This window comes from Rhagoletis zephyria, unplaced genomic scaffold (assembly GCF_001687245.7).
Source record: "Rhagoletis zephyria isolate East Lansing unplaced genomic scaffold, Rhagoletis_zephyria_1.1 Rzeph_scaffold_00364, whole genome shotgun sequence".
In the NCBI taxonomy this organism is placed as follows: domain Eukaryota; kingdom Metazoa; phylum Arthropoda; class Insecta; order Diptera; family Tephritidae; genus Rhagoletis; species Rhagoletis zephyria.
In genome coordinates this window covers 82065-99281 of record NW_016157448.1, presented here as the reverse complement: position 1 = coordinate 99281, position 17217 = coordinate 82065, and the positions used below count along the sequence as shown (strand labels likewise).

Here is a 17217-nt window from a genome sequence, read left to right as displayed (position 1 = left end):
ATAGCTTTACCAACGTTCCTAGAATTGCGGTGACATGAACAGGTAACATTTTTTGGTAATAAAATTTTCCGGTTACAAAATCTTCGGTTATGTGCAGAATAGACCTTTTATAGTTCTAAAAGTCTATAATACGAAGGGGCAGATGCCGGTAATGAAATTCTTAAGTTTTTTCAAGCAAGAGTTTTAAAAACTCAATTCTATTGACACTGTTTTATATTTCTATATACAGTTCACTAGTTTCGAATCTAATATATGTAAATGTATGTATCAAGATGTGTCCTTTGTGCTCGACGGTTGCGATGTTTGTTTGGACTGATTTCGCACCAGTCATTAGCCATGTGTTAATGTCAGAAAACGTCTATACATACGCGTTGAAATACATACATACGTATACATATATGTATTTTTCAATTCCAGATATGTTTAAATTTTAAAGTATAAAATATATCAACCCTGGGAAAAAAGTATTAGTACTGAATGGTAAAAACGTGTGCATTCATTTTAAATATACAATCATGTGTGTGTGGGAATGCTTCTGTTACATTCACATTCCATACTGAATGTCAATCTACCATTCAAAAACACAACACAGTTTATTTGTTTCCAAGCATTTTAAGCCACTCAGGAATGAGGCTTTTTTTATACAAACAAACAATCAAAATTTTGAAAAGAATGTCGAGTGAATGCAGATCCTATTGATTCAATCATTTTACAGCTCTGCTAAATACATGGAACTTCGTTCTATATTGCAGTACATCCATTGCAAGATTTCATTTAGTTCACTGTTTCCCCAAACAAGTGAATTACTTGTTGAACCGGGAGCACGACTGTCTACATACCGTATCACAATGTTGTGGTAACAAGCCTACAAAAATAAACATAAAACAATTAAGAAAAGGAATTGAACATTACTTAATTGAAACTTACAATCATTCAACCTGTGAAACCTTTTCCTATTTAAATACTGATGTTTCAATCGATTTGGTGCAACAATACCAATTTGCGTTCCGTCCACACACCCGATGATTCCGGGTATACGAGATTTTCGGAAGAAAAAATGTCTGGTCCTCAGTTATTTGTATACTTATCCATTCATGGAAAATTACGGTTTGTTATATCTCCAACACTTCTTTTAAGACCACCGATACCGTTGCTTTTTGCGAAGCCTATTTCGAAATTTGTACCAATGCCCTTTTGATAGGAGCCCTGGTTACGCTAGCATTGTGCTGCAGCGCATAACATGAGTACTGCCACAAATCGAATCTGTTTAATGAGCTTTTCATACATTCGATTATCCGACGCAGCGCATGAGGGGGCATGACAGCGAAGTCTGGAGAACTTTGATTTTTCGCTATGTGACATTTTCAAAGAGAGATGCCACTCTCATTGCTCTCATTACTCTGTTCCAGTACTTATCAGATTTATAGGATTTACTGAGAAGTCGTTCTTGTACATAAATTGGGGCATATCTATAGTCAAAATTAAGTGGATTATAAAGTTAGTTGCCGCCATTTCATTGAAAATCATGACAAAAAGTAGCAACTAACTTAAGTGTCGACTTCATTTAGGCTATGAATACGCATTTTTCAGTTATGTCTGCCTAACTATTTCCTGGAGTACTGGAACAGATTAACTGATTATGTCAGATTATGCGATCTATGCCGAGTATAATTAAACCACTGCTTCACATGCGCTGCTTCTCTATGCCCTGCACTTGCAATATAAGTATAACCAGCGCTTTAGTCTTTCCATGCTGCTTTACTGCCTAACCAGAATGGTGAGGCTGTGGTATGTAGCAAGAGCTGTCAAAAGTAAAAATGTTCTAAATGCTCTAAACTGCCCATAATATGTAGCTGTGGTTATGGTGTATTATTTCTGATGTAGCTGATACAATATACAAGGTTCGATAAACTGACAGTTGTCTCTCTCGCACCGCTCTCTTAGCAGTGACACCGTGTTGCTTCTTTGCAAATTTACATAGAAACAGTGTAGCTTTGGTGTGAAATAAAATTATAAGCTTTTGTGCAATATGTTTATTTGTATATGCATATGAAGCATATTTAACTGATGAAAACATAAACATTGGATGTTTACATCAATCTTATCTAGTCTTATTTTAATTTAGAGTTATTTTGCAGTTTTTATACAGCTAAATAGCACATAAATTACGTAATTCACGTAGATATATCAATATTACGGGGAAATCTCTAGCTATTTGTACAACGATTTAGGGGTGGGGGCGGAGGGGGAGGGGCGTGGCTCCCCAAGCCTCCCCTAAACGAGAGAGGATGGACGCCGTTTTAGGAAAAGTCAACCCTCATCCCCGTCCCCCACATAAAGACCCCTTGGGAGCTGTTTGAAAACAGCGGAAATTTGGATTTCTTCCAAAACGATTATAACCCTCACTACTCCTTTCTCTGTTGCCCAAGAAGAGGGGCTGAACACCTTTTGCAGAGAGCACCTTTCTGCGTAGGCGGCCTTCGGCCGCGCTTGCGGATTATAACCCTCACTTAGTAGAATTCTCCTTTCTATGTTGCCGAAGAAAAGGCGCTGAACAAGTTTTGCAGAAAACAACTTTCTGCGTAGGCGACCTTCGGCCGCGCTTAGGGATTATAACCCTCACTTAGTAGAATTCTCCTTTCTATGTTGCCGAAGAAAAGGCGCTGAACAAGTTTTGCAGAAAACAACTTTCTGCGTAGGCGACCTTCGGCCGCGCTTAGGGATTATAACCCTCACTAAGTGGAATTCTCCTTTCTATTTCGCTAAAGAAGAGGGGCTGAACACCGTTGTAGAGATATCTCGTGGATATTTTTTTTTACAGCTCAGCTCGGAAACTTGCAAAAAATACCATATTTCCAACCGACATTATTAATAAATTAGTCCACGGATATAGTAAATTATATTTTTGTAATAAAGCGTGAACTGTTGTCTACAAGTGTGTGTAAAAGGTTTTTGATTCGATTCACGCGTTTGGGCACAGCAACCCATAATCGTTGTACAAATTCATAAAGAGTACCCATATTACGTGCAACATTTCGTTTAAAATGCCAGATTTCCTGCAAATACATTAGAATTTACAAAAGGAATTTCAATACTACTTGCCTACTTTGCGTACTTTTCTACTCCCATTTTCGCAACAAGGGATTGCATTCTTGCCCTTTCTCTGTCCTTCGTAAATGCAACCTTTTGTAAGGGAGTGTCAAACCGCAGCTGTCAATAATTATCTAACCTTGTATTATTGAATCATGATGTTGTCCTACATTCTGTTTAGCCAGTTACTCAACGTCGTACTCGTGCCTTTAGCTTTTACATATTTTTAGTTCAAATAGATTTAAATTATTCGAAATTTATTTTTGAATATACGTAATTTTTTGACGTTTCACTTTCGTCGCTTTCTGTTTTTGGCGCTGGCAACACCATATATTATGCTAACTAGTACATGCGCTAACCATAATACTGGACAGCATGATTCAATAATACAAGGTTAGATAATTATTGACAGGCGCGGTTTGACACTCCCTTACTAAGGGTTGCATTTACGAAGGACGGAGAAAGGAGAAGAATGAAATCCTTTGGTGCGAAAATGGCAGTATAAAAGTACGCAAAGTAGGCAATTAGTAGTGAAATTCCTTTTGTAAATTCTAATGTATTTGCAGGAAATCTGACATTTTAAACGAAATATTGAACGAAATATTAATATATCTACGTGAATTACGTAATTTGTGTGCTATTTAGCTGTATAAAAACTGCAAAAGTACTCAGAAACAGAATAAAACTACTATGAGATTTATGTAAATATCCAATTTAAAAGCAATTTATGTTTTAATCAGTTAAATGTGCTTCATATGCATATACAAATAAACATATTGCACAAAAGCTTATACTTCTATTTCACACCAAAGCTACACTTTTTCCAAGTAAATTTGCAAAGAAGCAACACGGTGCCGCTGCTAAGGGAGCGGTGCGAGAGAGACAACTGTCAGTTTATCGAAGCTTGTATTATTGAATCATGACTGGATGCGGTAATGATTATAGGTGTAATACCAGTGTGCGGACTATACCACATCTATACGGTGACCATCCGTCCTGTATTATACGGGACAGTCCTCTTTTTTGACCCATTGTCCTGGTAAATTATTTACGTTATACGGGACGCCAAATGTTCTGTATTTCTTTTGATGCCCTATATTTGTCCCGTATTCGGTGTCTGGTATTTCGGAGCTTTAACCTCTCATTAAAATGGCTTGCCTATGAGGCAGTTTTAGGGGATATTGGTATATGATTGTAATTTTCTCTATGAACAGGGCATGCATCATGTAACTTTGACACGATAGTCGTTCAGACACTGATTCATGTATTTTTCTTACTTACTATCGTGTCGACTAATGTAGTGTCTTTAACAGTTTGAAATTCACTATACTAGAGTTCACTTTTTGATCGGCAGTTTTTTACAACAAACATACGGCACCGTTATGGCGCCGTTTCGCACAAACGCACAGCAAAGCAACAAAATAAACGCTAATTTTTGTCTTTCGCATTTTCGCATCAAATAGTGAACTCTACTAATATTTTTTTTTGTTAAACTTCGATATTTAAAATTTTAATAATAAATATAACAATTTTGAAAATAAATTCAAGAATAAATTTTTACCCTGGTGTGTCAATGGTGGTCTCGGGTTCAACTAATAGTGACAAGGATTTTTTCATTTAAAATTTGTTTGTTTTATAGCACATTTTTATCTGATACTTTATTGCTATAAGGTAGCTAAGCAAAGGTGAGTCTAGCGGTCTCCAAAATATTTGTGCATATATTTTTTTAAATTTCCATTGATACTGCTTCAGCTGGAAGATGTGAAGGCTAAGTAATGTGAAGAGAACATGATGGATAATCTCTTTATAATAACGGGCGCTTAGTTATAGGATGTAGCGAGAAGTGTTGGAGATAAGATAATAGTCGTTTAATATATTAGCGAAATTTAAAGCATACTTGAATGTTTGCGATGCTTTCGGAGAACATTTCTGTTAAAAATTGCGTGCATCTTTTAACGCATCTTCAAAAGGACTATGCAGTACTTTATAAAAAGATTTTTTTTTTGCTGTAGTTAACACAAAAATCCCATAAGATACATAGGTCGTGTCAGCTGACATAGTGGCTGATTTTCAAGAAGCAAGACAATCGGAAAACACGTGTGGAAAATGCTGCTCTTTTGCTTCTCTTTTAAAAAATTGTCGAACATAATTTGTATGAAAATAATGCGTAGCATCGGCAACAAAAAAAATCCAAAAATTAACGGTAAGTCTCATCGACTGCACTTTGCATTTTATTACACTAAAATTTCACGATTTTTTTTACAAATTTTGCGGGGTAAAAATCTCGAGAGAAATATCCTACAGATTTGTGATGTTACTATAAGAATGCTGTTTAAGATCTGTAAGTTTTTGTGAAAAAATTGGAACATTTTTTTTTGTCCCGTATTTGGCTCCCACAAATATGGTCAGCGTACACATCTACCACCGTAGGCTTTAAATCTACAACATTTTACAACTGTACTCATTTTACAATGTGGATTATTTTGTCATCCTTAATCTTTTGTTATTTTTTGTACTTGCTGTCGTGAATTAGACAATTCTGAATACATTGGGCCGTAGTTATAGTCAAAATAAAGTCGACTCTAAAGTTAAAAGCAGCTTTTTGACATAACTTTCAATGGGATATCTGTCAAAAAAAACCTGCTTTTAACTTTAGAGTCGACTTTATTTTGACTATAACAGCGGGCCATTGGCTCTAATTTTTACATTCCATTTTCTAATTGATTCCTGTTTCTTTTCAACACGTGAAAAATTTGCTAAGTGCTACGATCAGTAAGTTGATCGAATTCAGCTGCAAAATCAATAGCTTTGGCAGGAGTACACAAAATGGACCAGTTTGTGGAAAAGGGACTTTCCAACGTGAGGTGTGAGACATTTCAACTTGTTTTTGCTCAAACTTTAAATACTTTTTCTTTATCCACTTATTGGATAAGTTTCAAAATCTTAACACTTAAATTTACACAGAAAATTGACATTTTTCAAGAATGAAAACGATGATTACGGCCTCTCTGAGTTGATGTTACCATATTTGAAAATTAAAAAAAAAACTTCTTTAGCTTGTGGTTGGTAGGACAGTATTTGGTGACGACGAGTCATGGTTGAGTATGCAAAGTTCGTGAGTAGAATGAGCTCTACTGGTTTCATATGGATATTTATTATACTTTTAATAAAATAACATTATTTAAACGATGGGAAGCTTTCGTATTTTCAAAGTTAGGTTAACAAAAAAAACAATTTGGCTGTGGCGGGTGGGACATCCAATAAGCATTTCTTTGAAAGCTGACAACTTTTTACCATAAATCTATTTTTGTAACTACTCAGCACTGTTTCTGAGGTGTACTTTCTCTGTGGATAATTATTACTTTCATTGTCACCTTAAATACAAGAGCAATGCCTTGACAACTTGATGAGAAAATACTATATCAGAGATAGTCGCAGTAAGGTTGCGTTTGTAACAATAAAAGTAGAGAAAATAGTGAAAACTAAATCGATAAAAAAGGGGTTTTCTAAAGAATTATTCCAATTTCTAAATACTAATGCCTCACTGTTGTCACAGATTTAAACGCAATCTATATTTTAAGAATAAATACTTTTCACGAGAAAACAAAGCCATCCAAAAACATTGCCGGTGGAAGATAGTTCCGGAGAAAGCCCATTATTCTTTGGAATACATATGTATGTGTTTGGTTTTATTTTGCATTAGTAATATATGTATGTATATGTGCATGTAAGTATTGTATCTTTTATAGACTAATAAAAGATTTAAAAAACTAAAAGATTTTATTACATACATACATATATACTATGCATATGAAAATCTACCACATGGTTTTGGAATCTGTCACAATTTTTAAGGCTTATCTACCACCAAAAAAATGTTTACAGTCCGCAAACTGGGTAATAAATTTGTTTCATTAGTGATTTTGGATATTGGATACAGTCCCATCATTAGCGCACACAAGGGGTGGGTTTTGGGGTTCAAACCCCCCCTAAAGCTAATAACCTCAAATACAAACTGTATCTTAAAGCTAAGAATCCAGCTCTCAAGGAAATCATAAGAAATATTTATTATAATTTCTGTTGCTTGATAAAAGCGCTTTGCTTTTGCTGTAAATTTTCATGAGAAAATAAATATACGACCATTTTTTTCTTGAGAGCTGCAAACTGGTTTAAGAAATTTTGGTAGAAGAAAATTTCCTTTCCATTTCTTGTCCGTCGTTTTATATGAATTTTTCGTTTTTCTTAAGAGTTCAGATAATTTTTTCGGTATTCGAAATATTAAAAAAATGTGGCAATCGTGAAAAATCACCATATCTATCGAAAACCAGAAACCAGAAATCGAAAAATTTAACATAAAAGTGTAAAAATTTCTTGGAATCAATAAATATATTTTTACTGACTCTTTTTTAAAATTTTTTATTAGGTACTTTTGAAAGTTGAGCTCATCTTGAGTTTATAGAACTTTTTATTAAACAAGTAGTTTTTAAGGAAAGAACACAACCGACTTCAATTCTCATATACAAATTTAGGTGTACCGTTAATTTCTTCATGATCCAATCATCGGATCTAAACCAAATTACGGGACGACCCTTGAGGTGTCATCTTTCCAATAAAAAAAGAATTATTGAAATCGGTTCACGTGGTCCAAAGTTATGTATTCCGACGAAATGATAACCTCCCCTTTTTTTGAAGTCGGTTAAAAATGTTTGAGTTCTGTTAATCTTATGTAAATAAGGTGCAGTTTATGAATATTAAGCCGTTTATTTATTTATTACATACTGTACATAAAACTTGCATAAATGTTTTTCAAAGAGCGTATTATCTGAAGCGAATTTTCAGTATATTCCGGTGATATATCTTCAGAAATATAAAACTCCCCCCCTAAAATATATTCCTGGGTGCGCCCCTGAGTCCCATTACCTTTTTTGTCAAAGGCAAAGCATTATCTGCAACAAAACAGTATGGCATTTGCATACCGTTTTGAATAATTGGATCCGTTGTAGGCATATTAATACCATCAATTTCCAGCCAGTGGCTTAAAGCGGAAGCTCTGAAAACTCCACCGCCGCTGTTCCTTCCAGCATAATAATAATAAATAATAGATAGGCGCTTACACATATGTTACTGTTTGGCCGAGCTTCTCTTCCGATTTGTTGCGTGCGCCTTGATGTTGTCACACAAAGCGGAGGGACCTACAGTTTTACGCCGACTCCGAACGGCGATTGTATTTTTATGAGAAGCTGTTTTTCATGGCAGAAATGCACTCGGAGGTTTGCCATTGCCTGCCGAGAGACAATCGCGGTTAAGAAAAACCTTTTTTCTATATTTTTTGCGATGTTGCTTTGACCAGGGTTTGAACACAGGCGCTGATGAGCGTTCCTTCCAGCATAGCTTGTGTCAATAAGTGTAAAGAAGCGATTTGCATCACATACGGCAAGAAGAATGATTGAATGGTAGCCCTTATAATTGGAGTTGATCCAGAATGAGGTAGTTGATGAATTCTTATATGCTTGCTATCCATAGCTCCCAAGCAGTGGGGTATATTCTAAACTTCAATGAAACGTTTAGGATGCTTTCCATTTCTAGACAACCGGTCAGGTACGAGCATGATTTTTAATTTCGACCAAACTCAAATACATTGTTTGTTGGTCCAAATAATGAGACACGTATTTTTTCCTTTGGCTCGGAAAAATTTTTCGGCCGAATTAAACGCGATTTTGTTTTTCAGGCAAAAATCGATTATTCGAATTGACAGTGAGAATTTTTTTTTTAAAGGCCCATAACTTTGTCAAAATTTAATAGATTCCAACAATGTTTTTACTCAAATGTCAGTAATTCTTGTCACTTCAAGATAGAATGATATAATTATTGATTTTCATTATTTAAAATTTTTTATTTAACAATAAACAAAAAGTGCAAATTTTTTTTTAAATTTAATTTCTCAAAAAGTGTATTTTTTTTTCTCTCAAACTTTTTTACCGGGAAAGAGACACTTTGAACTACAATCAACCCAAATCTCTAATAGCGAAAATTTTTTTTTCTGAGTTATGATTTTTTATAGAAAATATACGTTTTTGTGGTACATACTACAATATTCTTATATTGTTTAACTAAATGGAACATATGTATGTAATATATCAGCAAAAAGTACAGCCGTGATCATTTTTTGTGTATCAAATAGATATTAGAACACACTTTCCACCATACAGTTTCGATTATAAAAAGCGGGAAAATGTGATTTTGTATTTCGAAACTGTATGGTGGAAAGTGTGTTCTAATATCTATTTGATACACAAAAAATGATCACGGCTGTACTTTTTGCTGATATATTACATACATATGTTCCATTTAGTTAAACAATATAAGAATATTGTAGTATGTACCACAAAAACGTATATTTTCTATAAAAAATCATAACTCAGAAAAAAAAATCTTCGCTATTAGAGATTTGGGTTGATTGTAGTTCAAAGTGTCTCTTTCCCGATAAAAAAGTTTGAGACAAAAAAAAAATACACTTTTTGAGAAATTAAATTTAAAAAAAATTTGCACTTTTTGTTTATTGTTAAATAAAAAATTTTAAATAATGAAAATCAATAATTATATCATTCTATCTTGAAGTGACACGAATTACTGACATTTGAGTAAAAACATTGTTGGAATCTATTAAATTTTGACAAAGTTATGGGCATTTAAAAAAAAATCTCACTGTCAATTCGAATAATCGATTTTTGCCTGAAAAACAAAATCGCGTTTAATTCGGCCGAAAAATTTTTCCGAGCCAAAAGAAAAAATACGTGTCTCATTATTTGGACCAACAAACAATGTATTTGAGTTTGGTCGAAATTAAAAATCATGCTCGTACCTGACCGGTTGTCTGGAAATGGAAAGCATCTTAGATATATCTTTCCACTTTTCTGTTGACGGTATGGGCGCCATTCGCGGACCGCACAATACTTTTGCTTACATTTTCTTTTGAGAAAACCTTTCAACACTGTTGCCAACTTAGTGCTTTTCGCACTACAGTTAGTGCGTATTCAAAAAGCGTAATTCTTGAGTTTGGTGCTTGGTGCGTTTTTGGTGCTTTTTTGTTTGTTCGAAGACACCAAATTTGTAACTCTTAAAAAAATGGAAGCAAAATTTACAGCAATCGTAATGCTGGATTTCCACTAGGCATTAAATGGCAAAAATGTCAAATGATAAATTTGGGCATTAAAAAATATTCGTGTCATTATGTTAAAAAATTGTCATTATGTTAATTTCCACGTGGCATTTTTTTAAATGGCATGTACTTATTTTTTGTCATTTCTAGTGGAAATTCGGCACAAGTGTTGTAAGCAGCTTTACAAAAATAAAAACAAAATCATTGAACAATGACAATCATAAGCAAGAGAGGATATGTTTGCCAACAAAATATGTGGGAGCACTTTCAATCAAGCCAGAAGAAATCGACCGTCGAGCGAGGAACATTGAATGACTATGAAATTTTGTATGCATATAAAGTCCATTAAACAATCCAATAAAAATTTGGTGCTTTATTCAAGAAAAACCGCAATTTTTTCGGGTTTTAGTTCTTTTGCAAAACTTGACAACACTGCCTTTTTTCGATTCTTCCTATTTTTCTTCTTGAATTCATCTTTGCTCTCTTCTCTTTGTATTTGATGACATCAGCCCCGGTTGCTCTCAGCTCGATTGGCGCAATCTACTATTCCATCATTCTTGTTTCTGTAGCTCTGAGCAAATAACTTCAGTAGTTTCAGCTACTACACACGATATGGAGCTAATACCTCAAGCAAAATACAATGCTAACCAAGTAAAGGCGCTGCCAGTCCCAAGATATCTAAATACAAAATAAGTTAATTAATATACTTTTACATTTGTCTTTATCTATCTTGATTCGTTATGGCTGTTACAAATAACCGTTATGCGATCAAAGTTATAACACCGTTGTGCACAAGTGCGCTCGGGTATAAAAATGGTACCAGGGCAAATGGAGTCCAAATATGTTAGCTGACTTCTGCTTTTTAATTAATGGTGTTTTCGTTTTTACCAAAAAATGTTGCCCTTGCCCGGTGCAATATGTGTTTGATGTTAAACTCAACCCTGTAAGAGTGCATGTTTTTGACTTTTTTTATTATCCAGCCCACGCATTTCATAACATTATCGTTTTAAGCAAACCATCTGATTTTCAGGTCAACCATCTCTCCTGACAAAGCTTCAAAGGCCAGAAAATTTACCTTTTTTGCCTTACAACAGTGTGACATTTTAAGAAACAAACACAAAGTTTTCTCACAGTTTTCCCTTATTTTATAAACGCACACGAAAGGAGAAAGGGCAATCAAAATGCGAAATTTTTTGGTAGAAAAGAAATTACCATAAATGCTGTGCAAAAGAAGGCGCCTGAATTATTTTAGTAATGTATAGATTGTAGTTGTAGATACAAAATAACCCTTTCAATTTCATTAGCTTTTTTTAAGGTCAGTTTTGTGCACCAGTTTGTGAATTCTTTTCTATACTCGTAATAAATACATAATATGTATGTACATATATGTATAAATCAGGGTTGTTGCGAATATGCGCATTCGCAACAGCGGAACTTCCGCATAAATTTTAACATTCGCTTTCGCAATAATCAATGCGGAGCTTTTGCGAATGCGAATATTGTGCAAGTGCACTGATAAACCGTATATCTAGCAAACAAAAAATTGTAGCCAACATTTTTTACCTGTGGAGATGCTACGGTAAGACTGTCCCCTTCTTTCGTAATTTAAAGTCAAAGAGTAAGATAATAGTAAGTATTTCCAGCGGAAATGTTCAACGGCTGGCTATAAAGAATAATAATATAAAGTCGAATATTTGCGCGTTAAAGGATTACCTTTAATTAGGTAAGAATTATGTAACTATCGAATATTATTTGTCAAAGGTCTGTTGAAAATACTGGATGCATCGCTAGTTCTTTTCTACTTTTTCCTAGAAAAGTGTAATTATTTTTTCTCTCATAAAACATATTATGCTTAAGTTCCGTGTTTCCTTTTATTAGTGTTTCAGCTCGAAAACAAAAACATTTATCTTAATTTTGTGTAAATTGTCAAAATTAGCACGCATCGAAATAAAGATGAAATGATATGTAAATAAGTTGACAGCCAAGTTCAAAAATTAAATAAGAATTAATTCAAGGTGAATTTTATATCTATTGAGGAACGGGCATGTAACATATCGTTAGTATAGCATAGAAAGGGCTTAACTCACATCGTCGCTGAAATACAAAAAGCCGTAACTAACTAAAAATCCAAAATTATTTGTTTGATTGATTATGATGCATTTCATCGAATCATAAGTCCCCACATCGTTTTAGGCAATACAAAATTTTAGTTAGTTGTGGTTTGTTTGCGTTCATTCGCCAATCAATATTTAAATCAATATAAATCAAAAGTTAATTTTTCTTAGTGAGGTAGTCGCTTTGCCTCTCTCATCTCGCCATTTGACATTCATAATAGAAAAAACTCTTTATGTGAATGCCGAAGTTGCAGGTATAGAGAGCAGGAACGAAATAATTTTAAATAAATTTGGTAATTCATTCTAAGTATTTTTAAAAATGTTAAATTTTTTCTTGCAACTAACTGAAATATATTAATATTTATAATTAAAGAAATATAGTTTTTTCCAACAGTATATAGTACGCAGTCCGAAAAAATAGTACAATACTATATATTATAGTACAGTTGGCAACCCTACTATAAGCACACATTTTTCAAACCAGTCACAGAAGACAGGATTAAAAATTAGTTACAAAAACTAAAATCGAAAGACGCTGATGACTTAACAGGTTCTCCAAATTCTGAGACAACCAAAAGAATTGGTTCTCCAAATTGAAACACAACGGTGCTTAAACAACGATCTTGCCATGATGCTAGATTGTGAAGATGAAAGTCAGGAGGATACATCCGACATTTGCAGTCCCCATGGAATTCTCAACAAGGAATTATTGCACCGTAATAAGAAAAGAAATGTAACTGAAAGTCCTCTCAACCGGTGCAGCGCCAATCGTAAAGAATTTACAATTATGTCAGGTTTCAAGTTTTTCAAGTTCGTCGCCTCGAGCGAGTAGTTATTTAGTGTCGCAAGTTTTATTTACGACCCGTTAGGAAACAGGCTGTAAACCGAAAAGGCAGCAAAATTACTCTTTCTTAAATGCAATGCTCCAATTTTTTAATTAAAGTACTAAGTAAAAAAACAGTATTAAAGATTACTAACTTTTCCATATTTTATTTACCTAAATCACCTAATGTACTTACCAAAATTATTTCTTAAAAATATTTGACGTTCGCATTCGCATCCGCATCCGCGGATGTTAGCTGTGGAACATCCGCATCCGCATTCGCATCTGCGGATGTCTAAAATTCCACATTCGCAACATCTCTAGTATAAATACATAATATGTGCATGAAATTAAAAAAAAAAATTAATAGTGCGTTCATCCCATGCAAGGCGTTTGGCCAAGCTTTTGTAACAATACTTGTGTTATAAAACTTATTCATATGAAATGCTACTCATATAAATAAAGTTTCAATTAAAAAAAAACCTCAGTGAAAAAGCGTGCGTGATTAAAATACTAAGCATCGTGAGCGTGCGTGAACGTGATCGAAAAATATATAACAGAACGTGTGTGCGTGATTTACAAAACCATCAACCTAAACCCAAAATCACCCACGCGCTCATCTCTAGTACAAACACAAACTGACCGGGTGCTAGCGACGCAGAAGTTCGGTAGCTTCGCACACACCATTTGTAGGTGAAAGCCGAGTGGTTCCGTGAGATTCATTTGTGCACCACTGGTCTAGATTGATCACGATATAACATAAATAAACGTATTTACATATTTTTTTTTTATCAGTACTAAATATTAAATATAAGCGTATTTAGTTAGTTTCTATCGTTGTAACGAATTTGGAATTTTTTGGGACTGTTTCGGAATTTTCTGGATTTCGGGATCCTCGGAACGATTCGCTATTTTCGGAACCATTTCGGAATTTTCGAGACTAATTTCGAATTTCCGAGATTCTCGGGGCTATTGATTTGAGTTGAGGTGAAAGTACTTGATGTATTTAGCGTCTGCTACTTTAGTATATAGCAAGTCCTAAATACCTAAGTTTGTTTTACTTGAGTGTTTAGATATCTCAAAGGTATACAAACTAATACTTTAACCACAAAAGTACTTGTGTAAGTATGTCCATCACTGTAATAAAAATACATTGCAGTAAAATAACCTTTAAGAAATAGGAAGTAAACCCTCTTTATTTAATATTAATTTACTTTTTCCAAAATTAACTAAGTTTGAATTTCACAGAACTAAAAATATTATTATTTATCATACATACATATGTTTTTAAATCTCCATATATTTTGGCAGAATGTGCCAGTTTAAATTTCACCTAGTGATCTCTGTTACATGTATATTAGTTTTTAATTTTACATTCTGATTCTTTATTATCCTTGTCAATATCAAGAAAAGATCCGAACTTCAATGCGCGACTTTCTGACCATCTTTTGTTCTGCAATTAAAAACCTGTATTTATTAGAAACAAACTCCCAAAGCCCACCTGAGTAGCGTTTCATTTAAAATAAACAATCAAATATAACTTCAATTCGAAACTTAAACAATAACAAATCAGACAAAAGTATAGTCCAAAAAGATAAACTAAAATTTTTGTACATATAATATTTAAATATAGCGAAAAACAAGAAATAAAAAAGTCTAGCTCAAATAGATAAACTAAAAACTTTGTACATATAATATAGTGAGTGACTCATTTTTTATAACAAAAAATAAATATCTTTTGGTGGAACTTTTATAAATGGCGCTGTTAGTTTCGGTCTCTGGTCAAAATAAGTATACTGATATGTATGACCATGTCGCACAGAACGTTTAAGTTTCAACGTAAAGTGAAAACATTGCTAACCCCCATATTTTTACGCGCATTAGAAAGCACCTGCTTTCCAAAGCATTCATCGTGGCGTGTTTTTTGCACGCAACGCTTTCCGGACGTCAGCAGCCAGTTATACTTGTATTTATCTCCGCAAAACTTTTTCACGCGTAGAAAACTACCAAAGGAACTCAAATGTAAGTTTCTTTAGGAGCGGATGATGGCTAACTTCAGCATACACGTAGTTTGCCCTAAATTAAGATACAGGTAGTTTTCCGGCTATTATGTTTTCAATAAAATAACTTAGAGCATTTCCTTTCTTCGTGAATATTTGTAAGAATATTTGTACAAGGTCTAATTTAAATTTTCTAGCGATCAGCAAAACGTGTTTTGAGAAATTTATTGACCGAGTTTAGCTGGACTAAGTAAAAGTTCCGATTCAAATGCGTTTTTGGATTGATTTTGTTGTGGATCATATATGTTGTCAGGTGATATACTTATGTTGGAAGCAGCGCTGGCATTAGGTGATTGATCCCTTCCTGGTAACTTAGTTTGAATAACTGTGGACTGTGAAGGTGATAACTCCGGAGAGCCTTCTGATTCACTGTCAGAATTGGATGGAGGAAAGGGGAACATAAATCTGGTGTTCAAAAATTTGGGCATCGATATCTGGGAATTTTTATTATTATTTGATTCAGTTATCAAGTTTTTCTCTGATGCGACCTTCTCATCAATTTGGCCAGGAAGATAAATTGACTCTGCTGATTGGCATTTGGATTTGCTTGTAATAATAGGTGTATTCGAGGCGCTAATATTGGTATTTGACTTGTTCAAAGATAATAAATTGGACGCCATATTGGATTTTGGCTCTGACAATGGGTTAATAACGCAAATTTTTCGAGATACAGTGGGTGTGGGAAGTGCTTCGTTATGAGTGAATCCAGATGCATTACAAGTTTCGTTTTCAGCAGCAAAGTTTGTTCCAGGTATTACGGATAATGCAAGTCCGCTGACAATAGTCGATGACTTAATTATAGACAACGAAGTTTCCATTAACAAGCCTTTGTCGTTTGCATCATTTTTGGCAATGAAGGGTGCCTGCGGAATAATTTTGTGGTTCAATGCCATGCGTGTCCGGGACAATTTGCTTGTTGGACTGGCTGTTACTTCTTCTGGTATTGGCATTGATGGCAACAAAGTATTTTGTTGCTCCAATGACGCTGTGCACTGAGCATCTATATTAACATTTGATTCTGTTGACTCATTCACTCTGGATTCAGGCTCTTCTGAGCTATAGACCATGTTATATAGCTTGGCATTTTGTTTATAAATCATATCGGAAGTTTCATCGCAGCTAGCAGTCTTCATAAAAATGCACTCTGAAAAAATAATTGTTTTTTATTGAGCTCAAAAGATAGTTAAATCCTACCGCCAATGTTTTCTGGCTCTTTGATTATTGGAACTACCCGACTCGATGAGGATTTCTGCTCATTCTGCATAAATAAAGATGTTGTTGCTATTTGTCGTAAAGCTTCCATTCCTTCGTTTAGTATTTTGTTACTATTGCGTTTGTTTGCAAGTGAATATGGCTGAAATATAAACGATATATTTAGAGAGTAATGGAACAAAGGATTAGTTATGTTAATTAAATATGTATGCCTACTAAGGGTGGGCTTTAGTAGTCAGCCGCACCTTGTGTTTTAAGAAAACCAGGTGGAATTAACAAATGAAACTTGGTCAGGATGTTAAGGGAGGTATCCTCTAAAACATGTATAACTAAAAAATATAAACAATATCATTGTTTATAAGTTATTTGTTGTTAAAATTTCTTACGTCGTTCCACTTGGTTTCCTTAACAAAAAGTACATTTGTCGCATACTTTCATATATATAAAGCCACATAACACTGTACTTAATACTTTACACACTTTTATTTTATTTTATCTTGTATATAAATTACTTTAATTCAACTTTTATCGACTTGTAAATTACATTGAATTGCATCCATATTTACAATAACACATGGTTGCAAACTGACACATAACATGTGTTGCCATATTGTACAAAACAATACATACAAAGAAGGCAATGTTTAAAAAGGAATACAGGGGAAATCAATACAAAATAAAATGAAAATTTACCGCTACTTTTAATCTGGGCATGTATTATTATCAATGAGGGTTTCCGGGTCACGAACCCCTGTGCAA

At 34.1% G+C, this 17217-nt stretch overlaps 1 protein-coding gene and 2 long non-coding RNA genes across 3 annotated transcripts in view; 1 reads left to right on the top strand and 2 right to left on the bottom strand.

Annotated features, from left to right (window-relative positions):
• Positions 1–8730, bottom strand: part of LOC108359246 (uncharacterized) — a 21376-nt gene extending 12646 nt beyond the window's left edge. Inside the window, exons 1-2 of the long non-coding RNA XR_001846895.1 lie at positions 8642–8730; positions 5537–5545 (exon numbers count right to left, since the gene is read on the bottom strand). This is a non-coding gene — a long non-coding RNA (uncharacterized LOC108359246). The remainder of the gene's footprint in view (positions 1–5536; positions 5546–8641) is intronic.
• Positions 4097–8748, top strand: LOC108359245 (uncharacterized). The gene is made up of 2 exons (XR_001846894.1): positions 4097–4129; positions 8659–8748. It is a non-coding gene; the product is annotated as an uncharacterized LOC108359245 (long non-coding RNA).
• A 6220-nt stretch (positions 8749–14968) lies between these two features.
• LOC108359240 (uncharacterized) lies at positions 14969–16896 on the bottom strand. The gene is made up of 3 exons (XM_017610995.1): positions 16891–16896; positions 16441–16600; positions 14969–16390 (listed from the first exon to the last, which is right to left on the bottom strand). The coding sequence occupies exons 1-3, from the start codon at positions 16894–16896 to the stop codon at positions 15411–15413; spliced, it is 1146 nt and encodes a 381-aa protein (XP_017466484.1). The 3' UTR covers positions 14969–15410.
• Between the last annotated feature and the right edge of the window lie 321 nt (positions 16897–17217).